We start from the raw sequence: 27,334 nt of genomic DNA on the forward strand, positions 1-27,334 counted from the left end.
ACCAAACAACATTAACCATATGACCTTTGTAACGGAAAAACATTTTTTTAAAGGTAGGAACTGAACTTTTAAACATTATTAATATGAATTTAGTGCTTCAAAGGCATGTCACCTGTTTTAATATCACCCCATCTTCTTTTTGGTCTTCTAAGTGACTGCTATCAAATAGGTCCCATCCAAAGTTCTGTATGCATTTATTATCTTCCTCATCTGAACGACATATCTGATTCCAGGATAATTATACTCCCTATCTGAGCAGGAAGAGGATGACAGGGATGTAGCCTTGTAGATAATTCCCTCTGTTTTGGAGGAATGTATCACCTCCATCTGCAGGGAAGTGATGCATTCCTCAAAAATGCTGATAACCTCCCACAAGACTACATGGCATCTCAACCCATTTGATATTTTCAGTCAGTAAAGTGACTGTGCAGTCTGGACAGCTCAAGTCTGACTCCAGCAGAAGCACCACAGCTCCTCTGGTGTCAGAGTCAAGACTACATGAAGTTTTATCTCCTTCATGGTGTGGGTCTCAAGCACAAGTGTAACCTCTCACGGTACATCACAACGTGGGAACAATGAGACTTTCTCAAGTTTTAAAATTTATTATTCTGACCCAATGATGGCCAACCAAATTCTTTGAGTGGGCATCTGCTCATTCTCATTATGATCACAGTTTACATGCTTCCAATCCACAGGAACTTCTGTGAGGGTCTGACCAGTTTCACCACCAGGGACACCACTACAATGTGATATACAACACCCACCTTCAATGGCCTCCATCGCACCAACAATGTCTGTCTTTTCAATGGTGGGCCGCCAGTCAGAGTAGACACGCTTGTACTGCGTGTTAGTAGACTTTTCCTCAGGCAGTGTGTCCAATGTGCCACTCCTTCCTTCACTCTCTGCAAGACAACACCAATATATCTCCATTGTTACCAACATTTCTGTCCTATGTTTATCTGGTAAAGATCAAGGAATCTTAGTAAAACCTTCTCGGGCTATGAACCGTGTCAGTTGGTTAAAATCACCGAAGTCTCAGGGACCACCATAGCCCTACTGATGGGGACAGAGATGGTCCCTGTAACATTGGTGAATCTTAACCAACAGACACAGCCCAGAACCCAAGAAGATTTAATTGTTAGTCACAAGGAATCTGTCAATGTCAGTCTTCTGGACTATAATACCATGTGGACTTACGTATGTCGATATAAACGTTTCGGATGAACACGCTGCTTCTGTCTTTAGCACACATGGAAGACAACCCACGAGACTAACATTAACATCTTAACCACCACAAGAACCTTGTATCTCATCAAGAAATCCTTTTCTGGTATATTAGACTGCATGGCTGTTAAATGATACTGTATCAGTTGTGTAAGTTTTAACAGGAAATAATAAATGGGATTGGTAGAAGACGAAGGAGCTGTATTCTATAATTCCATTATATAAACAGGGAAACTATGAAAGTGATTTGAACCTGGCTGACATTCCAAGCAGCCACTTTTGTACACAGTACTAAGCAATCTCTCTACTTTAATTTCTGTCGGTGCACAATGAAAGTGAAAAACAGGTGGAAGACCTTTCCTTACCTGAATCTGCTTCGAGTGAACGCCGGCTGCTCTGGACTCTGCGTGACCGGCGTCTTAACTCCTCACTCTCTTTCTCCTCTTTCTCATTCTCCTGTAACCATGCCTCAATCTTCTGTCGCCACGCCCTGGAAATGAAACGTCTCATATTTTTCTGAACGCAAATGTTTAAAACAAACCAGTCCATGGTAGATGGCTGTCTTCTGCATTGTAGCACCATGTAATCTGATAGAAGTTTACCGCATGTGTACAACCCACAAGACAGCCATGTTTGAACTGAATGCCATGAAAACCTCAAATCCCACAGTCTATGGTATTCTAACATTTATCAGCTAAGGTTCACACACAGTCCAGATGACCATGCATCACGGTAGTATACCACTAAAGGATTAACCCTGGAGTTAAATACTCCATTTCTACTGATTAAATTTAATATTCACTCATACTCATATGGTAGCTGGTGTGAATGGTGTATCAAGGAGTAGGCAAAAATTATGATAAGAGGAAAAATGAAATCTTCATATACCATATAGACTCCATCTCTCCTCCTGGCAGCATGTTTCCATGTCACTTAAAGGAATGTATCCAACACACTTTTCTGAAAGCATAGTTCTGTCTATGATTCTTGGAGAACCTATAGTTTAAAATGCAAAATTCTAGAGTAATAATGTGAAATGTAAGCAAACCAACCAACAACTGAATAACTCACTTTGGTTTGCTGTCTCCCTCTTGTGCAGATGGCAGCAGTGGTTTTGTCTCCATAAGGGGTGATGGTGAACTGGGGCGCTCCCTTTCATCAGAAAAATCTGCACTGAGCAGGTCTGGACGCTTGCGACCCCCTCCACGAGCCCGACGGGCCCATGAGCGATCTGTACAGGAATCAATGTGTCATTAGTACAGCCAAAGCAGAGACACTGTGAGCAAAATTCTCACTGAGATCACCCCAGGACGTTTGCACATGCCTGGTGACTGCAAGACGTGAGACAGTGTGCAAGTGTAACCCTTACCAAGACTGCCCCAAGACTTCCGCTCACGGCTACCATCGTGGCCTGATGAACGCAAGAAATCCATCAGGTTTGAGTCATCCTCCTCAGATGGGACTCTACTACGCCGACGCCTCAAGCTTCCATTTGGTGTCACATCTGAAAAAATGTCAAGTCGTCTGTTGACTCACATAACACTTTTCCTCTTAGGACTATGGAGATAGAACTGATGAAATTTGTTTAACAATATTATAGTGTAGCATATGATATAATAAATACATAGATAAATTTAATGTGGACATGTCTTAGAAAGCAGAATCCTATAAAACTGAGGAGGAGACAGGAGAATAACTTTAAAATTAATGTTTGGGAAGTAGGTTTTGTTGATATATACTGGATTAAATTGGCTCAGGATAGTGACTAAAGGTGTGCATTAATATGAGCAGTGTTCACCATTTAGGCTCTGAAACCATAGATTTAGTCTGTTAGTTATTGAACACTTGACTGAGCTGCGAAACAAAGTGATGGAACAACAGTTGACCTCCAGAGAACTGAAGAAATGAAATGCATGGAGCAATTTCATGATATCTAGTCATAGCGGTTTATTTGTAACATGTCTGGACAGAACTTCCAAATGCACACAGCATCTTAGTCAGAAAATTGCATTCAGATCAGGTCACAAAAGTAGGAGGATAGTATTAAAATGGGTCTTAAGAAGTTATGCCTTAAACTGAGGTGAATTATATTAAATTCCAGTGGTTTGTTAATACACTCTGTTGATAGATGGCAGCGTGCTAAAACCTAACAAAACTTAACTACAACAGAACAACGTTAACGTACATGTCCACACCATGCAGCAGTATCTCATATCTGCACTTAAAGGGCTCATACAGCTTCAATTTATCTAACAAACAAATGCATTAATCACAGTTTCTTTTGCCAATATTCCACTTGACACAAAGATAGCAACTTATACGATGCAAGGGTAGCAGAAAACAGAACATGGACGCAAATAAACATAGGACATGATCCTCTACATGAATACAATCCGCATGCTTAATATTGACCTGAACGGACTCGGCAGCCATGACGCTGTAACTGTCGGCCCCTTTCATCTGCAAACATACACGTACAACGAAAATGTATATTTCATTTTGATCATTGGGAAATAGACCTCAACAGTTTTTTAACTGAAGGCTGGACAGCTGGATGTCATGACAGAAAAACCACCTTCATGTACAGACTATGGCTAAAATTATAAAAATCACTCTATTAGCAGCTTCAAATGGTTGCAGACCCATCTGAGACACCACTGTTTCAGTTCCTTTTATTCATTTGTTTCTCTTTATTTTGTCTGTCAAAGTATTCTAGACATACTTTATCAATGGTTTAATACTTCCCCACTTGTGACACAAAAGTTAATTCTTATATTAATTCCAGGAAAATATGAAGAAAAATCAAGATATTTTAGCTGACAGGATCCCCATTACATTCTAGATTTTCTTTGTAAGTTTCCACATGGAAGACTGCCTGTTAATTAAAGATAATTTATATTGGTTTACACTTTTTATTCTCGGGATCAGATTGCGTTGCATTTAGTGTAAAGATTGTACAGTTCCTTCACACCTCGTGGTACAACACGTGTGAACCGGTCACATACCTGGGGAATATCCTTCATCACGTCCGCCAGAAGTCGCTTGGTCACCTGTTGGCCCTGAGAATGAGCCCATCCTACGGCGAGATACCAGTGGTGAGCCTGTGATAGACGACATGTCTTCCTCTGATGTCATGCCTCCATTCTGCAGCTTGCGAGCCTGACATCACAAACAGTAGTTATACTTGTTGCTAACACACTGTTACCATTGAACTGTAAGTATGTGGGAACGGCTTACACACTCTAGCAAAGGTTAACTGTTTTCTGTCACTTAACTGCAGACTGAAAGTTCATAATTTCAATGCTAAATTTCCACCATTTAAGTTTTCACAAACAGTGAAATTACAGTATAAGGTTACTCTGTATGACATTTGATTTTAACAATAAACAGTTAGATTACCTAAATAGAATCACTGAAATAAACATTAAACAAGGAAACACATTGATTTCAGTATTTAGCATCTGATAAGTGGGTGATAATTTTATGATCATGTACAGAGGAAAATACCTCATGAGAATGAATGTTTGTTAACAGATGTACAAAGTACTTGGTTATTTCAGTGCATCAGCTCTGGTATCCACAGCAAGGTTGAGTGTCCTATACTCTTTGCATGATACCTCAGCATTGGCGATGCGGTGTTTCTGAACAGACGGACAGTCACACAATCATCAAGTGCTGTCACAAGAAGCCCGCCAGATTTATGCGGCAGCCGCAGTTTTGTCGAACTTTGTGATCATACTTTCAAGGGGGCAAATGAGAGACTATTAGCAAACAGGATGGGAAAATATGGGAATTGTCCTCACGCAGCATCAAAGGGAACTGAAAAGAGACGATCATTTACTCACCCTGAGGTCCCTGTTGCTACTGTCAAGACCCTTGCTCTGCTGGAATCCAGAGCGGATGTCGTAAAGCAGTGAGTCGACAAGATTACACTCTGACTCAGAGCCCGGCTGCCCACTCACTGCAAGAAGAGCAAAAGTCTCATGTAACTAATGTTTATTGTAAGATTTCCAGTACTTCTGGTCTTAAGCTGTTACATGGCACAACAACCCAGAAGACAGCCATCTTCATTCTTCCAGTTACATATTTAAAATATTAATATCAACATTTGATGAACAGAAAATTGTCTGCAGATGGTACTCACTCTGCTGTCGACGACGTGCAGCAAGTTGCTCCTCGCGCTGTCTCCTGCGAGCATTGGCTTGCTCCTCCTGAATACGTCGACGCTCATTCTCGGCGACAGCCTGCCGGAACTTGACGCAGAAGCCGTGGAATACCCGGAAGCACTCCTCCAGTTTGAATGTGGCGGTGTCCTCACAAAAGAATTCTGACAGTGCCTTGCGAACATTTTCAAGCTCCTCCATGTCTCGCTGTAGTCCTGACACCTCATGCTCTGCCATCTACAGTTACAACACAGTCCAAGTCAGATGAATCCAATCCACATCCTCTCACCCTACTACTTGTTGTCCTCCCATCTATACCTAGGTCTTCCAAGTAGTCTATTCCTTTCAGCTTTTCCAAACAAAACTTTGTATTTCTCATCCCTCTCATGTGCTCTCATTTGCTTTATTACATAACTTCACATTCCAACAACTGAAATGCTTATGATGTGACAAGAAGCATTCTTAAAAAAGGTAAAAGAGAGAAAATGAGCATCGTCATGGCACTGTAGTTCTGACAAGACATGAACAGCCGCAGGGTTTTTTTCTATCTACCTGTAGAAACTCTCCCATTTGCATCTTTATCTCCTTCTCTGTTGATGGAAGGTCAATCTGCTTCCGAACTTTTTTGATGCGAGAGTCCAAAGCATTAATCTCATTCTGAAGCTGCTCCACTGTTGTCCTGAAAACAGATCATCACTCAGTCATCTACTTTATGAACCAGAAGTAACCTAAAGCACTCCACTACATTTCTTTTAAAACATTTGCTGTTAACATCTTACCATGTTTTATATGACTAACTCACTCATTCCAGACTGAAATAAATAAACATGTGTTCAGCAGAAGAGCACTATGTAGCAATATGAAGGTGAGGTGGTTTGGCAACTAACGGTCAAACAAACAAAGTAACAAACACTCAAGTAGCAGAACACTAAATTTCAATGCCACCAACCAGACAATGCAGCAGAGTAGTTAGCACTCCGTCTTTGCAAATGGGACGTCTTGGCTCCAAATCTTGGCCCAGACACAAACCATTCTGACTTAGGGGTTTTGTGATTTTACACATCCACTCCAGGCAAATGTTGGGCCAGTACCTTTAATTAGGCTATGATCGCTTCCTTCCATATCCTTTTGAAACTGTTATTCATCAGTCATGCAACGATACATAGACTGAGCTACAAACGTCATGAAACAGACACAAAGCAGCACCGCTGATATCAAAGTCTACCAGTCAATATTCTCCTGAGCTGGTTCCATCCTCCTCACATCCTCACAAACGACTTTCCTAACAGCAATCTCCTCCAAAACACTGGTCAATATCTACCAGACTATATGACGCTGCTTACCAGTATGCAGCTGTCTTTATTTTAATTTTTAATTCAATATATATTTGAAAGTCCTATTATATTCTAAGTAGAAACATGCCTGGCAGGGGAAACCAAAATTCTCTGACACAAAAACACTGTACTAACAGTTTTTCTACCACAAGACACACATGAAGTGTCCTTGGCTTTAAGACTCACTTTGTGGCATCCTCAAGTACTGTCATCTCTTCTGGGAATCTCATGAGGTCCTTGCGCTTCTTCTCTGCTTGCTAACAAACAAACAATAAAATAATTGTATTATCTGTCTTAATCACTAATGCTGTAAAAATTAACCATCTTCATTATGACATTTATCCAATTAATAGTTTCATAGCAACTTATAAATTCAGTTTGTGAATCAATGCATAATGTTAGATTAAACTTCCAGCAGATGGCAGAACATGTTTCTCGTTGCTCGATTTTATGAAATAGACATACGAGGAGGAAGGATTGGTTTCAAAGCAACATATGTTATCTGTAGCACGGAAAGTGTTGAACTGAAGGCTTTCATCTGACCAGTGACAAATAAACACTATTAACAGAACAACATTAAGGCTCAGCGCTTCTAATAATGAAGCACATCACTGCACACAACCTAAGCCAGTAACTTTCACCTCTCATCCTGACAACATATTAATGTCAAGCTATTCTCCTCATCTTACTATTCTTCCTAACTATTCATATTTTGACAAATTTTTGTATTGCTTACATATAACAAACTCTGGATTCATGTAATATTTACAAATCAAGTCACTAGGCAGAAATTCCATAATTACTATCTGTTTCTCCATCTCACGACGACCTCTGAGCTACCGACACTTACCAAGGCGACGTAGTGGATGAGGTTCATGCCAGGTTTGTTGGCCCGAATGTCTGTCAGCTTCTGAAGGGAGCTCAGTTTCACTCCAGCAGCATTTCCAGCGTATCCTCCCTGCAACAAGATGCGAAAATCATGTACGAAGTGCCTGGTTCTGTTGACCTGTACTACAGCAAAATAGAAATCATTTCTGTCTGTGACAAAAGCCAAACTCTTTACCTCACTGGTTTGAAAACTGTTTCACATGTATGCAATGTATTTCAGAAGGAAAATACAGAAGTGGCAGACATTTTATTCCAGCGTCAAATTAAGGCAACTTCACAGGGGATCTTATTTTGATCTCACTTAAAAGTAGGTTGTTTTTCTGTAGTCTCTTGTGTACAACACTCGTGATGCCTTTCAGATCCCTGTGTGGTCATGGGCTAGACAAGTGGATGACAGGAAGAAGATGCATTAAGCAGAATTTCTGACTCCCTCCCTGGAGCAAAATCCTTCTTGAGAAGTTGACAGTAGCCCACATGTTCAAGAAATCCCTCACTTCACATGGAATCTGAAGATTTATTACTGTGTACACAAATTCCTCCCACTGGGCCCTGCCCTGAGCCAGCTGAATCTGATCCACAGCCTATTTCTTTAAAATAAATTTTAAATTATCCCTCCAAATGATCTCTTGTCACTAAAATTTTGTGTGCATTTCTCATCACCTTCCTGTATGCTATGTGTATTGCCCATTGCATCCAAATTGATTTCTTCAAAAAGGAGAAGTTCTAGAGAAGAGAATATAATTGAATGTGGGTTCCAATATCATGACTGCCTGATCATGAGAATCTGTTACGGAAATCACCAAGTTACATTGGTGGGACACTGACAGCTTTCCGGCTGTTGGGCTACATACCGAGTTGAGGAAGTTGCCAGCTACAATCACCATATACAGAACTTCCTGAAGTGGTTTGTTCGTCATCAGATCTGCAACGTGTATAACAAGACTATGTAAAGTAAGGTGCATGACTCACACATGGTTCTGTACTTCAGCTTCTTAAGTTTATGGAATTAAATTAAATAATTGTTATATTTAGACAAATATTGGTATTAAACTGCTACACTCCATATTGTAAGGTAAACTCCATTTTCACCCATCAAACATTTTGATCAATTGTTTAACACTCCTCTTACGTTTTTGTGAGGTACCAGGCTGAAATCTTAGCTCACAGAATGGCTACCCTGACCTAGGTTTTCTGTGATATTCCTCAGTTCCTCCAGGCAAACGCTGGGACAGTACCTCAATGGCCGAATGGTTATGACCGCTTCCATTCATTACTCACTAATCAAAACTTCATCATACATTATACAGTTTGAGCTGCAGACAGAATTGTTAAATAAAACAAAAATACATAAAATAAATAACAACATCAGTTCAATTTAATATTTAATTTACACGAGGTATAAATCAAACTAAATGAAATTATTTTAAACATCTGTAGAGACGGTGCATTTAAAAAAAATATGGAAAAATAATTTATAACTCTGTCTGTCCCACTATGTGCCATGTAGGCGTTTGGGAGGAGAGATGGTATAGCTCGTACTCATTCTTGACCTCAGCACTAGATGGGGGTAAGCGGTTAGCATCACGCCCCGGCCTCGATTCAACCCCGGGAAAGAACCCCAGTACCCACTGGATAGGAGGCTGGGTGGGCCACAGAGCCAGTCTCGATGCAGAGGGTAGAGAAAAATCCTCTGCCCGTCGGGGATGAAACCACGTTCGTCCAGTCCGTAGTCGGTTACTATACTGACTGAGCTACAGTGGCTCACATATAAAACTCTATGAAGAGTCAAATCTTTACAGCTGATTGTCATTCTTGATGTGTGTATGAACTGCAGTACATGCACTGAACAGTATAACAAACAAACAAACAATGGAAACAATGATGTGAAGAGTTGTGAGAGCATCTGTAGAATACATGCATTACAGAACGGAGTTGACAATTTTGATCTCAGTCTATTAACAGAAAATTAGGTTTCAGCAACCTCCAAAAATGATGGGTGAGTATGAACAATGAAAGAAATACTCATCGCCCTGATGACAGAGGCAGTATGACCTCTGAAACGTTGGTTAACATCGACCAGACTACACAGCGCAACAACCCAGAAGACGGAAATCTTCATACTCTGATGACGGAGGCAGTATGACCTCTGAAACGTTGGTTAACATCGACCAGACTACACAGCGCAACAACCCAGAAGACAGAAATCTTCATACTCATCGCCCTGATGATGGAGGCAGTATGACCTCTGAAACGTTGGTTAACATCGACCAGACTACACAGCGCAACAACCCAGAAGACGGAAATCTTCATACTCTGATGACGGAGGCAGTATGACCTCTGAAACGTTGGTTAACATCGACCAGACTACACAGCGCAACAACCCAGAAGACAGAAATCTTCATACTCATCGCCCTGATGATGGAGGCAGTATGACCTCTGAAACGTTGGTTAACATCGACCAGACTACACAGCGCAACAACCCAGAAGACAGAAATCTTCAAAGAAATACTGTAAATACTTTTTTTTCAGTCAGTGGTTATAAAGTACACTTTATTCTTTCGGATATTCCCCGCCATGTTCACTATTACCTATCGGTGTGTGATGCACTGGTAAGCACATGCATGAGACAAAATGTTTACAAGAACAAAACATAATGGGAATCTCTAACGCATATGTTGACTACCTGCGATCAATTTCGGATTTTGATTCACGCCATTTTATACTGACTAATGCCAATTTTAAATGAAATGCTTTTGGTTTCACAGTTGGCTGAAGCTGCCGAATGCATCAGAATTACAAGCCACAAATCTTAAAATTCATAAGAGAGAGAGTAGAGATAATTCAGACTAATATTCCGCAGAATTCTAGGTGTCATGACAACCTAGTGCCTGGGGTATAATGAACCCTCCTCAGTTAGCAGTGAAAGGAATGTGATGCCTGCCTTTTCCTATTACTCACCCTCTCCTGCAACGATCATGGAGTTTATACTGGGCTCCAGGTACCCCATGTTGGCAGCAAACTCCTCCTGAAGAAGCATGCTCTCAATCCGCAGCTTGTAACTGCAACAAGTGTGAGAATTTGCCATTAGCACAAACTGAAATTATAAGGGGGAGGGGGGCAGGCAAATGCACAGGAGAGAAAAATAACAATATGATAATTTGAAGTGCCTCCTAAACTTCACTGTTCCGCAAACATTATGTGAACGGAAAGAAACAAATATTTTCCTGTATACTTTATTTTGATGGAGATGCTGGGCAAGGAGGACAATATTGAGGTGAATATTCAGGACACTGGATGCGTCATGTTATTGTTGCCATGATGAATTGTGATCACAAGTGGAACAAGTATAAATGAAAAACAGACTCACTTTGGGACGTCTATGAGCTGCAGCAGGAATTTCTCTGCATTTCCAAGCTTTGCCTTGTCTCCGTCAAATGAACGTAGCATCTCCAGCTCGTCCACCTCTGGCAGGATCTTCAGCAGGCCTCGCAACTTCTCAGCACCAATGTCATCATGCTCCCCATCCCGGATGAGCTGAATGATGTCCTCATTGGAGCTGCACACATAGTACCAGTGGTCTGGATGAAACGGCGTTCAACGCCCAGTAGAAGGGGATGAGAGGGGTGGGAGGGGTAGCAGACAAGGAGTCTTTCTCAGTAACAAATTTGTTTTCTATCCACCAGGAAGCTATTGACGCAGACAAAATACGTGGTTTGGTCCCAGTCACTGCAACTACTGGCTTCTAAGAAAAAACAGTGGTGATGAATGCAGCGTGTTTTCTTGCAGGTTAGAATCATATTATTAAATATTATTCAGTTGAAGTTTGAAGTGTTGAACACGAATTCATGCTCGTCAGCCAATATTAGATTGCCCATATCTGCGAACTCTTTCAGGTGATTCTATTGGCAATACACACAACAAATTCGCGCGGCTGTCGGCCACTCAGGGGAAGCGAACGTTCGGATGGACGTCTGTTGGTAGTATGTACTGTAAGTGCGTGTGACTGTAAACTACTCAGATTAAGCACTTACCTGCGGAACTGCTTCAGGAAGATGTTCACATTGAGACTTCGCTTTCCATCCAGCAGAGCAATCTGTAAGCAACGAAATTAAGACACCGTTCAGCTAACATTGTGAGAGACAAAGTATGATAGAGATGGAGTTTTAGCAAATTTTAAATGAAACATCCTTTCTCTTTTTAAGTTTTGACACCAGAGCCAGTGCAGGGTAAACACCCTAATGAGTGCAGCTGTAATGATGATGATGATGATGAAAGCAAAAATTTGTTAATGTAAAGAGAAATATTTTTTCAGAGACGGAAATACAGCTCACCTCCGAGGACTCCTTGCGCCTGCGATCGGGGTCCTGCGGGTCGCGCCCCAAACGAGGCGAGGACTGGGAGGATGGTGCAGGGGGCGCCTGCTGGCAAAACAGCCCTTCCATCTCGGCCCAGTCCAGGTCGGCCATAGGCGAGTGCTGGTGGCTGCGTGCAACAAGGGACCAGATGTTGTTCTTGCCCACCACCTGAAAAGAGCCCAGTATCTTGGGTCCGGCAGGTGGAATATGGAACGTCAACTGACCAGGCAGTAAGAAGTTGGTGCCAACACTTCTTAGAAACCCAGAATGAGTAGCACTGTATGCTTACGCTACCAAATGACTTGATGAAATTAAGAAATTCTCATCAAATTTCAAAATCAATGTGAGACTATGCTTTTAGGAGACAGATCAGTTTTGTTCACCTTGTGATTCGGGATCTTGTTCCAGTTGATGGTCTTCATCTTTGTGCGTGGAGTGGGAGTCTCCTGCTGCGGGAGCAGTTTACCCCCATTGTCCGTGGGCTCGGGGCTGCAACTCGGGGACACGGACCTGGTGTTGAGCAGAGGGGGTGGCATAGGTGGGCCCCCCATTGCGTTCGTGGGGGCTCCAGCGCTACCAGCTCGTGTGGGCCCCAGTGGGGGCGGTGGTGGTGGAGGTGGGGGGCCGGGCGCGAGAGTCGGTGGCGGCGGAGGCGGTGGTGGCGGTGGTGGTGGGGGAGGCGGTGCGTTCAGGGACTGCTTGCGCGAGTCTGACCCGCGGTGACAGTGACAGCACAGCTTCGCCTGGAGGCTGGGTGACCGCAATAGGCGGCTGGCGTCCTGGCGGGACTCGAGCAGCGTCGCACGATGGACCAGCGTCTCGGCGGCGTCCCAGACGACGTCGCTCACTGCTTCGCGTGGGTCCACTCGCAACAAGTGTTGCAGGATGCTCAGGAACGGGATCTCCTGCGGTGTGTCCGCCACCTGCAAAGGAAAAATTCGTCACTGTGCGTCACTGGCTCTGCCCAGCCACCCCACCTACCGACCCTTTGTTGTACCTGTCTCAAAATGGCGTAGAACACGTCGAGGTGTGAGTTTAGGTCAACGCCGTGGGGTCCCTGAAGAATCTGCACCTCGTCACTCTCCCGCTGCTCGTCGAAGACGTCCAACTGCACGCCGAGGTCAGGTTCTGACACGGCCACTCGCCTGCGCATAAGAATAACAGTGTACCATTATAGAACCCGCCGAGCACGTTGGCTCGATAGGCAGTCGTGCTCCTTGTTTCTTTAACGACGATTTATCAGCTGCAAAGACATCAAGCACTGAATATGAAACGACGAGATTAATATGGACGCGAACTTAAGAACCGTGGCCTCACTGCGTTAAGAAGAGACAAGGTGGCTATATTGCGGATATAATACGAAAGGAAGCTCTCCGGTCAAATTAACCCTTTGAAGCCGAAGCTCGTCTTCATAATATTTACGAATCCAGACCGTACCGCGAAGAAAACACTTCACCTCACCATTACGAAAATCAGCTGGTTAACCCTTTGAAGCCGAAGCTCGTCTTCATAATATTTACGAATCCAGACCGTACCGCGAAGAAAACACTTCACTTAAACATTAGAAGTCGAATCAGGCGGTACCACATAAGATTTAACATCCCGGTCAAAGCCTTAATGTTGGCTTAATATCCAGTTATTTGCCCGGAGGAATTGAAAAAAAATCACAAGATATAAATCCGGTATTTCCGTTTGGTTAAGGACGTCAGCTTCCGGCCCGAGATTTGGACATGGTTCCTCCCGAAGAGTGGCCACTACAAGGGTGTGCGTAGTCGGGCGGAAGCGATCTCTAATTTTGGCAGACAGAAATAGAACAGCTGTGGGAGGTGCATGAACCTCATCTTTAGAAACGTGGCGACCCAGCAGCGTGTAATAATCGTGGCTTTTCTCACCCTCTTCATGGATATTACGAGTCTTAAAAATATGCCTCGACCACTTCCTCCGATATCCCTCCCAATTCATTATTCACAAATATTCCATTGTCTCACTCTGCGATATACAACACCTGTGCGTTATACAAGATAGTGAAATAGCGAATGTCTCGTAAGGTTAGGTTAGGTTAGCATTTTTCTTGTCGGGCTGAACACGAATTTCCCTGCGGCGCTCTCAGTTACAGTACTAGACAGCGACATTTCTCTTCGACATTTTAAATCACTGATTCGAAGTCACCGTCAACGATGTTAATTATTTCCTGAAAACGCCTCAGTTGCGTTTAATGTTTACGTAATTACACGGCGGAAGTCGTAACAGAGGGGTGGGGGGGGGGACTCCCCACCCACAATTCTTAGCGGCGCAACTGGTAACGACGTGAAGGCCGTCTGGTCCAGTGTTAGGTTAAGACCGTAAGACAAACGAAGCAATGTGCCACGCGGTTTACGGTCTGTTTTACAGCGAAAGCTCAAAGCAGGAGCATATTGTAAAAATAAGCACAAGGCACTTGATTGTCTCGAACACACCCCTACTTCCTGCAGAAGGGTGGCTGTCGAGAGAAGCATGTTTACACGCGGCCAAACATCCGGGGTGGGGGGGTGGGGGGGTGGGGGACTACCTTATTATCCGACATGCCGTGATCCACACTCGCAGTGACTCTATAATCGATCCCTCAATAGTATTGAATTATTTTAGATGTATGAACTGTGTAAGACTTGAGGTTCTCACAGCGGTGAGTATGAAGATATCCGTCTTCTGGGTTGTTGCGCTGTGTAGTCTGGTCGATGTTAACCAATGTTTCAGAGGTCATACTACCTCCGTCATCAGAGTATGAAGATTTCCGTCTTCTGGGTTGTTGCGCTGTGTAGTCTGGTCGATGTTAACCAACGTTTCAGAGGTCATACTGCCTCCGTCATCAGGGCGATTCATCGCCCTGATGACGGAGGCAGTATGACCTCTGAAACGTTGGTAAACATCGACCAGACTACACAGCGCAACAACCCAGAAGACAGAAATCTTCATACTCATCGCCCTGATGACGGAGGCAGTATGACCTCTGAAACGTTGGTAAACATCGACCAGACTACACAGCGCAACAACCCAGAAGACAGAAATCTTCATACTCATCGCCCTGATGACGGAGGCAGTATGACCTCTGAAACGTTGGTAAACATCGACCAGACTACACAGCGCAACAACCCAGAAGACGGATATCTTCATGTATGAACTGATTTAAACGTCGCTACACAAACTGTAAAATCGACGAGTCATTTTGCTCGATCTTCGATTACGTCTAATTCAATTCCAGCAATGCGCGTGTAATTTAGCACCAACCTTTGTCCACCCCAGAATAAACAAAAGCAGTTTATAATCACTGTAATTGTCTCGCGATTTTCTGGAGCCCACGCGGACAAACAAACTATTAAAATGTTGCACCAGGCCTAAACAGGTATCAGTCGAACGAAGATGACTGTCTGTAGGGATAGGTCATCGCCCTGAAGACGGGACCAGCAAACACCTCTGAAACGTCGCTCAATTTCCACAACGTCATCCTCATACTCGCCTCCGTGAGAACCTGAAATGTCGCACAGTTATCGTAACCGCCGATCAAAACTAGACGCACTAGTGTTCGAATCCCAGCGCCGTCCACCGACAAACAGCACTCGGCCTGTTCCCTTCGCCTTCACTCGGGACTCTGACGCAGCATCCTGAGTTAATTTCGTCTTAACTGCTGGACCAGTCGCTCGGGTGGAGAGTACACTGACGCACACTGCACGGAGCGAGACGGTCGAACCTACACATTCGATCGATCATTCACTGTCGGCGTACAGCGTCGAACGACAGGGTAACCAATGAATACTGAACAGGAAATATATACAAGGGAGTGGTAATGACCCGTAGTAAGCCAGTTTCTTCTCAGTTACTTATAAGCGACGTTCCATTTCATCCTGACTATGATAAGCGTGAAAATTGTCCTTCCCAAAACAGACGAAGTTCCTCACCACGTCGTTGTCTCTGACCCTCAGCCAGCTCAATCCAATCCACAGTTTTAAAAGTGTCCAGCCGTCCCAGCAGACGACTCGAATGGCCTTGTTTCGAATTATTTTTTTTTTATTTGTAGTGTTCTGTCTGACGACAGGTCCATATGAACAGGATCCTTCCATCCTTTTCTCGGACTGGGACCTGTTCATATACGTTCTTGGCAGATAATCCAGAAGTGGTTTGCCATTGCCTTCTTCTGTGTGTGAATGGAGTAATTGTTGGAATGCCACGGAGAAACCGGGGAAGCCCCCGGAGGAAAACTCCGTGTTTCCTAGACCACGGCCTTGCCCAACACAAGTTATAAATTCGGGCGCCGCCGGGAATCGAACCCGAGACCCCAGGATTACAAGGCCAGCGTTCTAACCGCTAGACCACCTCATCTTATTATTATTTAGTGTTCTGTCTGAGGACAGGTCCATATGAACAGGATCCTTCCATCCTTTTCTCGGACTGGGACCTGTTCATATACGTTCTTGGCAGATGATCCAGAAGTGGTTTGCCATTGCCTTCTTCTGTGTGTGAATGGAGTAATTGTTGGGATGCCACGGAGGAAAACTCCGTGTTGCCTAGACCACGGCCTTGCCCAACACAAGTTATAAATTTGAGCACCACCGGGAATTGAACCCGGGACCCCAGGATTACAAGGCCAGCGTTCTAACCGCTAGACCACCTCATCTTATTATTATTTAGTGTTCTGTCTGAGGACAGGTCCATATGAACAGGATCCTTCCATCCTTTTCTCGGACTGGGACCTGTTCATATACGTTCTTGGCAGATGATCCAGAAGTGGTTTGCCATTGCCTTCTTCTGTGTGTGAATGGAGTAATTGTTGGGATGCCACGGAGGAAAACTCCGTGTTGCCTAGACCACGGCCTTGCCCAACACAAGTTATAAATTTGAGCACCACCGGGAATCGAACCCGAGACCCCAGGATTACAAGGCCAGCGTTCTAACCGCTAGACCACCTCATCTTATTATTATTTAGTGTTCTGTCTGAGGACAGGTCCATATGAACAGGATCCTTCCATCCTTTTCTCGGACTGGGACCTGTTCATATACGTTCTTGGCAGATGATCCAGAAGTGGTTTGCCATTGCCTTCTTCTGTGTGTGAATGGAGTAATTGTTGGGATGCCACGGAGGAAAACTCCGTGTTGCCTAGACCACGGCCTTGCCCAACACAAGTTATAAATTTGAGCACCACCGGGAATTGAACCCGGGACCCCAGGCTTACAAGGCCAGCGTTCTAACCGCTAGACCACCGTGGCGAACGTTCCGAATTATCCCTACGAAAATCCGTCCCCCATCCCAGCTACGTACCCAGCCCATCAAGTGTCTGATTCGGAGTGCGACAGGCCGGGCCGTCGAGTCAAGGCCCCCTCCAGTCCCGCATTCCAGGCGCCTCAGCCCCGGCCAATGGAGACGTCGGTACAGTAGCGCGCAAGGGACAAGCAACACGCGGAAGTACAGCGCGAGCGTGGGCGTTGTTTACGGTGCTCACTTTATCGCTGAAAGCAGCGGCTCTCGTCCGCCTTTGTCTCAGCCACGCCCCTACAGACGGTATTTTGCCTGCGCCCTGTTTCGTGTGGGAGAGACCCTTTTTTATGAACGTGCTTATGGAGTCTTATTTATATACTACGGGGTCATCCGAGACCGTCTGAACAAACGCGTTGCATTGATCCTGACGCTTTAAGATCTGGGGCCTTCTCAGACCCTTGTCCTCGTGGGGTCTGTAGCAAGGTCTGAGCTCCTGTGTAAGACCCCCCCCCCCTAACACACACACTCACCTCAGGTCGTTGAGGAGCGGCAGGAGCCTCAAACCTGCAACACACAAACACATCATGACGCGCTGAAGACAGACATAACCTCAAAGCCTCTGTCAGAATTGCAGGCGGACACTCGCCTATGAACTCATTCCTGATCCTAATTCTGTCCTTCAGCTGAGGTGTCGAGATGATGATGCAGTTGATGAACGCCACCAGCGCCGTCTGGTAGTCGACGGCTGAGGCATCCCGGAGCTCCGACACGATCACGTTGAGGCGGTAGCGCTGCCCCTTCAGCACCTGCAACCGGGAGGGCGCGACATTAACACTTCGCGGGTCCGTCCAGAAGTTACAGGACTCCATGAAGACGTATGGCTCCACGCATTCGTAACCTCGGTACCTTGTAGTGCTCCAGGGCGTCCAACGCACGCGCGTAGCCGTCCGCGTTGTACACGCACAGCGCGGAGAGGAGCTCCAGGACCTGTTTCTTGACGGCGACGTTGGGCGTGTCGAGGGCTGCAACAGAAGTAAGCACGGTGACTGACAGGTGGCTCTGTTGCTGATCGGGAGGTCACACCCCGAACGTCAAGCGCCTTCGAGTCACGCGGTCCCGCTCAACAGCCGCGAGGCACCGCGCCACGTGTTCTTCCTTCCTTCCTTCCTGCAGCCTGCGTCTTTGCATTATCTAACTTCTGAACGTGACTGTACTCCATGTTTTTACAAAGGCTGTTTTCAATCAGACCAACAACTGGCTCTTACACGGGTGAGACTGCGCAGTGAGTATTTCGACTGCAATAGGTCGCGCGGGACTGCATAAGTAGGGAGTTCCGAGGCGCCGAACAGTCGCCGTGCTCTGCGCCAAATTATACGATCAGTGAGTATTTAAATGGAGAGCAGGCCTACATGAAGTTTAATACGCCATCCCGACATTTACCTGGAGAGAATGAGGAAAATCACAAAAACCGTCCGGCAAAATGTCTTCGGGCGAAGTCGAGAGAACCGCTGATCTTACGAATTTCAAGCAGGAGTGCCATTGTTTTACGAATCTTCGTGGGGGGGGGGGGGGGGAGCAGCACAGGGTTGGGGTGACGTCACGAAGACGACTTATGAATAAATGTAACGAGGCTAGAAAGTCACGTTCTCTCACTGCATACGATTAGTGAGTGGATCGGCGAATTTCACATCAGCACCGCAACGTTGTGTCTCAATAGTTGGCAGTCCTCATTCGTAGTGGGGGCGGGGGGCGGGGGAGGCCCTGGGTCCAAACGTCCGGTCCGACATTGGTCATGATTTCCCTCAGTCCCTCCAAGAAAATGCTACAACATGTATTTCAGAGCAGCTGAACGTACGTACTTCGTTTTACTGTTCAGATTTAAAGGTAAAGTTCTTCTCCTTAGTCTGTTTGCCGGGTCAATGGTGAAACAGACTTCCAGACATCGCACACCTCAGCGGCGGCAACAGATGAGAATATTCTCTGCCACTCAGGTTGTGACAAACCCGGAGTGAACCCGGGCCGGTAAACTGCGTGGCCTATCGTACGTCTGCAGAAAACTCGTAATTGTTGACCTGAACCGGAAACTCCTACTCACTAAGAGCAAATCGACGTAAGGAAATTCGCTTCCCGCCGCAAGAACTCGGAGCAAAATACGAGTCAAGTTTCCGGTAATTACAGGAACAAGCAGCACAGTGATCTGCTTCAACGTACAGTCAGTACGGAAACGTCTTAGCAGTGTCCAGGGCTTTTTATCACAACGGAAGCAGGTGGTCTGAAGGAATGACGGACACCGCCTCCAATTACGAGATTTTTCCCAGGCACAATATGTCGTTTTCCGAAAGCCTCGTAGTCAGGGCTGACGTGAGCTCCTTTTCCCGGTAACACCCTGTAGTTGGTATGGGAACTAACAAAAACAAAATTTAACAAGTGACTGTTGCTCCGTTGCCCCCAGCGACACACGCGGTGTCCTGATGAAGCCACGGAACAAACAAGGACAAGCACATATTAAAGAGAGTGACGAAAACAGCGCAAAATGAAAATGAAAAATAAATAAAGAAGGAAGTAGAAACGGGACCCGCGGGCTGTTTGTGCAACACACGGATTCGGGCCGGGAGCCACCGGCTGCCACGAAACACTTCGCAGTTTCAGCATTTTGATAATAGCTCAGTCCGAGGCGCACCCACTCTCCTGTCCGACGGATAACGGTGGCCCCTTCCCCTCGAAGGCAGGTAAAGCGGCCGGAGCCTGGAGAAGCTGGCCACAGCAGATCTTCATGGCCTGACGCTTGTGACTCCGGGCTATTGCACCGATAAGAGAGAATGTCTTATATTTCGTGATTCACGTCAAAAGGAGACGGTAATGACAGCGTCGAAGATTCTGCCATGGAGAAACTGAGTAAAACCGCAAGATATTTTCGTAACCTGCTCTTGTGTCGTGACCACTGGTATATTTCGGGCACTGAGGAGCGAATTTCCGCGTGAAGAACGCCTGGCACTCCTATCACACCCTGCTCGATTCGTTCACCCCAGCAGCACAGGCTACGAAGATCTCGTCATGTAACCTGTCCCCTCTCAGCCCCGCGTCGAGTTCTCAATCCGTGTGTCTTAACGATAAATGGATGCTGAGTGCCGTGCCGTGCCGCGTCGTGACCATCACTTGTCTCACGTTACCATGGGAACGACGTTGGTACTCGGGTCGCAGGGAAACGCACACTTCGACTCGGTGTCGTGTTATAGCTTAATATGCAAACTGTGGGCCGCAGTGACACGCCTCAAATCGCTTACAGCCGAGGGGAGAGGAGGGCAGCAGGTTCCTCGCTGCGTTACATCCTGAACTGCTCACTCAATTCATCTTCCACACGTCCAAACGATTTCCTGGGCGCCTCGTTCTCAAATACTCTGTAAAGAACGCCTGCATGGCCGCTAAAACAGTGCATGGTTCTTCCCTCATATGTGACTACCAACTCACTCACATGCGCATGAAACATTACTCCATCAAATGGGGCGGAAGTACTCTCTCATGGCCAACATAAAACTGGTCACTGAAACAGCATCGTGTAATAAGCGTTTTGTAAACCTGCAACCTGTGAATTCTTGTGAAGTTTGCACACGCACAACAACTCAAATAATAACCCACCTTACACTAAAGTCGTAAATTCATCACCGTTTTCACAAAATCCCTATCCTGCTGATCCAGTCGAATTTTTGTTCCAATCCGTTTTTAGAGCAAATTTACAGGCATGTGGGAGACATTTCTCAAACCGCACGTTCTCCAACACTTACTTTGCCCTATAATAGAAACGCAACGTGCGTGCTGTATGCGTATTGGGGAATGAAATTACGCATGCTCTGACCGTGGATTGCCGGCAACACAGTGTTAATTGAGGCGGTCATCGACCCAGGGCCAGTTACAAACTGGCTTCATGGAGCACGAAGGCCATTTTGATAAAAATAGCCTTGAAACCCCTCCCCCCAATCTAACACACTTTCGAAGGCTAATTGTCACGAAACAAGGAATTATTCTTTTCTGGTATATGAAAACAAGAAGTGGGAACTATTTAGTCTTTCTTATGCTCGCGGAACACGCCACGGTGGTCTAGCGGTTAGAACGCTGGCCTTGTAATCCTGGGGTCTCGGGTTCGATTCCCGGCGGTGCCCGAATTTATAACTTGTGTGGGCAAGGCCGTGGTCTAGGCAACACGGAGTTTTCCTCCGTGGCATCCCAACAATTACTCCATTCACACACAGAAGAAGGCAATGGCAAACCACTTCTGGATCATCTGCCAAGAACGTATATGAACAGGTCCCAGTCCGAGAAAAGGATGGAAGGATCCTGTTCATATGGACCTGTCCTCAGAAAGAACACTAAATAATTAATTAATAATGCTCGCGGACAGGTACTCATAGGTAATGTTTCGCATGCACTAGAGAACGCCAGTACTTCTGAGACTGATTCAGCAATAGGCATTGAATAGATGTGCGAGTTTTCGTGATCAACTCTAATATCGTGATATGATGATGATGATGAAAGATCCAACTGCGATGACTAAACAAAGAAATGGCCAACTACAGATCAACGGCACGCCCCGGATCAATCCCCGACAAGGGCTCGGAATCTTGCGTTCGCTACCACTGTCCCCAGATAACCTCCGACGCCCAGAAACTGGCCCTTGCAGCTCTGACGGATTTATCCCTGGAATGTGAAGGGGGGGGGGGGGAAAGCATTTGACTGGATGCTAGGAGGGGCCTACATCGGTCTGCACGCAGTGATGGCGAAGAATTAATTGAAATTCGGTCGACAGATGTCACTGTATGCGCGGACAAACCGACAGAGCACGTGGGAGGCAAACGCATAGCCAGAAGGATCATTAACCGGCCGTGAGAGAACACTCCCAGTCCTACGTCATTGCAAACATGGCCGAAGAGCGAGAACAGCTGATCTCCCCGCCATTGTTAAGCCAGCACATGGCCTTCGCGTAAAATATGGATGGTCGAGTCAGCCTTTGTCCGATCCGAAGAGCATTGCGAACTCAGTGCGCAAATTCTTGTGTGTTGGCAACAGTGACATACCGACGCCAATGGCTTGAACGTTGACTGGGATTTCTAACTTCATCTACTGGCAAGCGCCGATTATTTCGTGCCAAATTTCGTCGAACTCCAGCCACACAGAGACGAGTCGCTTAATCTGAACAGACGAATGAGTTGGGTCCTCAGTTACGCGGCTTGCATTTGCATTTACGATGGAAGGAAGTGTGACATTGAGTCTGCATAAAACCATGGCAACTCGGGGCTCATCAAGATTGTGGCGCCATCAGTTGGCGCATTTTATTAAACACTACGCGAGTCGAAGAACGCTTTACACAGAGCTCTAACCACTTTGTTGCGTAGTGTTGTCGGAAAATGCAGTGGACTGCATTAACACACACGTATCAATAAACAGAGAGCGGAGACTTCAACGCAAGAACAGAACACGACACTATAGCAGTAACCACAGCTACACGTGACGTTCAAACACGGCGTCACAGATAGAAATCTGCAACTATCTGCGTTTCTTTGCGTGTCTCTGAGTGCACAGAAAGCAGAAACTGTAGCCCCGAACAGACGTCTGAGTCTGCTTCAAAATGTGTTCATGTTTATCGGACCGAAATTAATTTCGCCTGACAAATTTTAGTGTTCATCCGTAAAATAAAGCTCAGTCAAGATAGGTCCAATACTTTCAAAGATGAAACATGCGGAACGACGGACAAATTTCCCATTAAGCAATAAAATAACTTTAATCCTTTAAAGCGGGAGAGAGAGAGAGAGAGAGAGAGAGAAAGAGGAAATTGGTGGGGGAGAAGTGAGAGACACTTCGATATCTGGGGGGGAGAAAGAGCATCTTATAGCTAGAAGGTCCCCAGGCAATGCCCGCTCGTCCTTCTGTTAAGGATAAAGTAAGAGTGAAGGCGTTAGTGTGATGATTGGCATAAAAGACGGAATTTTGAAATTTTGTATTAGCGAAAGCTGAGGCTATTAATTTGGAAGTTTAATACATAATTTAGAAGTTCCTACTGAGGGGAGGGGGGTAAATTTTGACGGCGTTAAGGGGTGGTAAATTTTGATTAATTTAAATCGGGAGGGCTGCATGAGAAGCTTGCAGTGGCAACTTGGACCTTGGGAACCATCTCAGCATTTGCTTGAAGACAGAGGAAAACCAAGGAAAACCTGTGTCGAGATGGCCTTAAAGCGGGAACTCGTCCAAACAACACGTCATAATTCAGTCCGTACCGCAAAGAAAACACAACGCCTCGCCACTGCAAAGATCAAATGGTTTACGCTGTGTCAGGAACCAATCATATGAGAGACACAAACACTCACTGCGGGCAGAATGCATAACTGCTTTATTGTTAAAGTATATGGTATATATTGTTACCACTGGGCTTTAAAGAGTAAATTAAATTGACTTTAATAAACATCTCCCAGGAGTAAATCTGTGGCTATGCTATTTCTGGGCGTGTGTACTTACTGAAAATGTTTATCAGGTCAAAACATTCGCTCATTACTCCATTCATTCAAGATCAAGGATCAACTTTCGTCTATCGATTCGTCTCCAGATTTGGATGCTCCTTTGATATCACAGGCAGCAGCAGCAACAAGTGCCGGCCGCGTGGGAGGAGGACGGAGGACTAACCTCTGACATTTTCACCTGCTCATCCTCTCACCAAATGACGTAGCAGACGGCGCCAGACTGCGCCCACTGACTTGCCGGGGGGGGGGGGGGCTTCGGGAAAATACAGTATGTTCACGAAGGAGAGTCTCAGTTTTGAAGTAAAGAATTACACGCCGTTTTTAGCGTCGTCGTGTTCAGTCCACGCGACCAGGCAAACATCTCCATCCCACACCTGATGCAATATGCACTGTTCCAGCGCCCCATTCATAACGAAGTTCGACGGCGACTGCTGGTATCCTAGCAACGCTTCCCAAACATCCGGTTACTCACCTCCCGCGAGCTTGACCGTGTACTCTGGGTTCTCGACGATGTAGTCCAGCCCGACGCGCGAGTCCATGGTGACGGCGCGCACATGGGCACCGCGACGGCCAGGGTGCGGGGGCGGCCGCCGCTCAAGGCTCCACCGCAGTGCTGTCAACAGACACAGTTCACGGTTACTTGAGCTATCGGAATGCTACCCCAAATGGCAGACCACCAGATCCATGCCTAGGGATCCAAAAGACTGAAGCACCTTGCCTTAAACAATTACAGTGCCGTCGTAAATTATAAACTAAAATTAGCATTTCAGCTCTCTCTCTCTGTCGACTCAAAGTGTGACGTTAGGATGCTGGATGTCTGTTGTTTCTTACTACAGTGAGGAAACAAACCATGCCTGCACCTGTGTACAGCTACAGAAAACAAAAGAATGCGACCAGCCTCGCAAAAAGCACGTGTTCTAATTTTGCAATAATCGATAGTTATCGAAGGTATATATATGGGCTCTCAGAGGACAAGTTGCACATGACGTCAGCGGTCAGCAATTGTTTAATGCTCCCTGCGTTACTTCAGACATGACACACGAGCCTGAGTTCCGTTACCCACAGCTCGCGGCGCGATCTTCATCCGTCCCTGTCAGCAATTTTCACTTTCTGAGAGCGTAATGATGATGAGCGGACATCACGGCATCGCGCCTCGCGGCCATGTTATAGATTAGCGGTCTCGTAACAGGTAACTGCTTCATTGAGAGTCCAATCAGGCGCCGGTGTCCAACCTAAAACTTGTGATGAAGCTGCAAATTGATACAGAAAGCGGAGAATCCTCAAAACAGTTTCACAGTCGGCACTACTGGTCGCATTTAATGATCCTGAACACCATGAAGATGTCTGTTCGTGTTTCTGAGAGCAGTGCTATCTCTGCTCCTTGCATTTCTGGCTCACTTTCCAGTCTTCGACGTCAGATTAACTGCGAAAACATCCAACAGGCACAAATAAATTGTTCGGACCGCAAGTGGTCGGTGTTCCTCAACGAGTTACTTCGTCCATACCAGTGAAAGGGTTAACAAACTTCTGCAATATGTTCGATCCCCCTTTAGCAATGTGAACTGCGCTCAGCACAGTGCAATGTGGATGCAAACTGACATGGGGTAAAACTCCATGCAATCATAACCTAGATATTATCCGGATGGCATTTGCCACAGAAGCGATTGCATGCAAGAGTGTAATATAACGGAGAGATCAGTCGTACAGCTGGTAACCTGGTCGAGATTCCAGTCGGTGCAAGAGTAAAGCGTAACCGCCACATTAACCTACTCGCCGACTACATTGCCAATAAACTGACTTGTGAGTAGCCCTGTATTGGCACATCCCCTGAAGCTCTTACTGAGCACATAACAGTGATTTATTTAGTGTAGTCTGAGCTGCTGACAGCTGTTAAATAAATCAACAGTAACACCAGTAATGGATCACCCTGTAGCTCCCATTGTAACGTCACTGTACATGTCCGCCCGGTGCAGTTCGCGTTGTTCAGATACGCGAACGCAATTTGTGGATCACCTTATATGAGCAAAATGAGCGTCAGTTGCAAGTCACCCTGTGGCAATAACAGCAACGTGAGTCACAAGAAGATTATAGGAACACGATTTGTGGGTCACTCGGTGTGACCCTGTTGTCACCACTTTCGATATCAGCTGTAATCTTGACCCAAATCACCATCACAACAGATGGTTCCATACCTCGCACTTACGCAGTCATCTGTCAGCGCAAAAAGCAGCCCGTCACGGGTTTCGAAGTCCGATCCTTCAAACTCTAGATAGTGACTAAAATCGGCAAAGGGAAATATTTAGTTTAGTGGAAAAATTATTTGTTTCAATTCCCAGTCACGGCTACCAACCTTTTCCCTCTTATAAAGTTACTCGATCTCTTGTGTAACACGCATGCGCTGTCCATGACATCCTCGTGGTTCTTTCAATTATTGTGTAATTGTGGGTATGAGTCCTGAGCCAGGTTTGCCGCTGTGAGGACCGGCCAGTGGCACGCGCTTGCGCCCGACTGTCAGGTTCCAGTGTATGGCGCCTGACCAAGATTTCGTAAAAAGCCATCGAAACAACAGAAACATTTGACGCAGAACTCCACAACACGACATCGCGCAGGTCAGGGGGTCACCAAACCCATCGGGGGCCCGAAGGTGCAGAGCATTCAAAGCAACGACGCCAGCCACGTCGTTACTGTGAAGCGAAACATTCGATGCCAACGCAACCTCTGAAGCAGGAGCAGGGCCGGTCACTTGTTTCGGGTGCATCCTCCCCCATCGACGCGGGGGCTAAAGTGGCCGGAGCGTGAAACCTAGAACCCCGCAAGGTGCATCCCGCGACCTTGACAGGTCGCGGCGTCCGACATGTTGCAACACCGCTGACGTAACTTGCTGGCGGCCTTGGCCCCCCGCTCCCCCAAGAGTCGCTAGCACTCGTCCCTGGGGCCCCTAGACCCCGTGAGGGGCCCACAACTCGCCCCTGCGAAGTTCACGATGCAGACAACCCAGCATGGGGTGGCACGGGGTGCTGTGGGCCCTGGTGGGGCAGCTGGGCCCCTCTGCGTTAGCAGGTGGCCGTCTAGCGCCAGGTCCAGGCCACCGCCGCACCTCGCTCTCCGGAGCGTTGCCAGGTAACAAGGGCATCAGTGGCGTGCGTCTCCTCACAAGCAGCTGTTTGTTTGAAGACGCTGCGCTGAGCTCTTGGTCCATGAAAAGTCGGATGAGATGCGGTAGACAGCCGCTTGTGATGAATCTGTTGCCGGCCGGAATGCGAACGGAGTACCTCTGAGACGAGCTGCCTGCCGTCATTTACACGGGCGTGGATAATACTCGCAGAAAACCCACCGCACCTGTCGCTCAGAACGCTAGCTTTATGTTTCTTTAAAGACGAAAAGCTCGCACGTACGTCACAAGGAGACGCGAATCCTTCCCCTGGGGTATCAAGGGACCCGGCACATCAGCCAATTAACCGAAAGAACATGGCTGCTGGCCGCAGTGAAGCGCTACACGTGATTCTTTCGTCTGCTCTTGTCATTTTGTTAACATCTCTAATTACACCTGATACACACCTTAACCTACCGCGTCTTTCAGAAAGCCTCTAAAATCGAGAAGCAACGACGAGTGCAAAGTCGGGCGAATCCGCCACTG

At 46.2% G+C, this 27,334-nt stretch overlaps 1 protein-coding gene across 6 annotated transcripts in view; it reads right to left on the reverse strand.

Moving 5' to 3' along the window:
* The window catches only part of LOC110833390 (uncharacterized), a 43,687-nt gene that overhangs the window by 5,081 nt on the left and 11,272 nt on the right, over window positions 1–27,334 (reverse strand). For 4 of the 6 annotated variants that reach the window (XM_087348167.1, XM_087348166.1, XM_087348165.1 and 1 more), the window contains exons 2-23: window positions 24,170–24,310; window positions 18,098–18,213; window positions 17,838–17,997; window positions 17,722–17,755; window positions 12,962–13,109; window positions 12,348–12,887; window positions 11,941–12,132; window positions 11,641–11,702; window positions 10,977–11,165; window positions 10,568–10,668; window positions 8,461–8,531; window positions 7,572–7,679; window positions 6,908–6,978; window positions 5,940–6,066; window positions 5,369–5,624; window positions 5,070–5,185; window positions 4,230–4,383; window positions 3,637–3,684; window positions 2,594–2,728; window positions 2,296–2,455; window positions 1,590–1,714; window positions 765–902 (exon numbers count right to left, since the gene is read on the reverse strand). In XM_087348167.1, coding sequence (XP_087204293.1) covers window positions 765–902; window positions 1,590–1,714; window positions 2,296–2,455; window positions 2,594–2,728; window positions 3,637–3,684; window positions 4,230–4,383; window positions 5,070–5,185; window positions 5,369–5,624; window positions 5,940–6,066; window positions 6,908–6,978; window positions 7,572–7,679; window positions 8,461–8,531; window positions 10,568–10,668; window positions 10,977–11,165; window positions 11,641–11,702; window positions 11,941–12,132; window positions 12,348–12,887; window positions 12,962–13,109; window positions 17,722–17,755; window positions 17,838–17,997; window positions 18,098–18,213; window positions 24,170–24,310 — 3,192 coding nt within the window. The remainder of the gene's footprint in view (window positions 1–764; window positions 903–1,589; window positions 1,715–2,295; window positions 2,456–2,593; window positions 2,729–3,636; window positions 3,685–4,229; window positions 4,384–5,069; window positions 5,186–5,368; window positions 5,625–5,939; window positions 6,067–6,907; window positions 6,979–7,571; window positions 7,680–8,460; window positions 8,532–10,567; window positions 10,669–10,976; window positions 11,166–11,640; window positions 11,703–11,940; window positions 12,133–12,347; window positions 12,888–12,961; window positions 13,110–17,721; window positions 17,756–17,837; window positions 17,998–18,097; window positions 18,214–24,169; window positions 24,311–27,334) is intronic. The other 2 variants (XM_087348169.1, XM_087348168.1) reach the window with 1 other exon arrangement.

Source organism: Zootermopsis nevadensis, unplaced genomic scaffold, assembly GCF_977971745.1.
Source record: "Zootermopsis nevadensis isolate Lab colony 2312 unplaced genomic scaffold, Znev_1.0 Znev_ptg000012l, whole genome shotgun sequence".
In the NCBI taxonomy this organism is placed as follows: Eukaryota; Metazoa; Arthropoda; class Insecta; order Blattodea; family Termopsidae; genus Zootermopsis; species Zootermopsis nevadensis.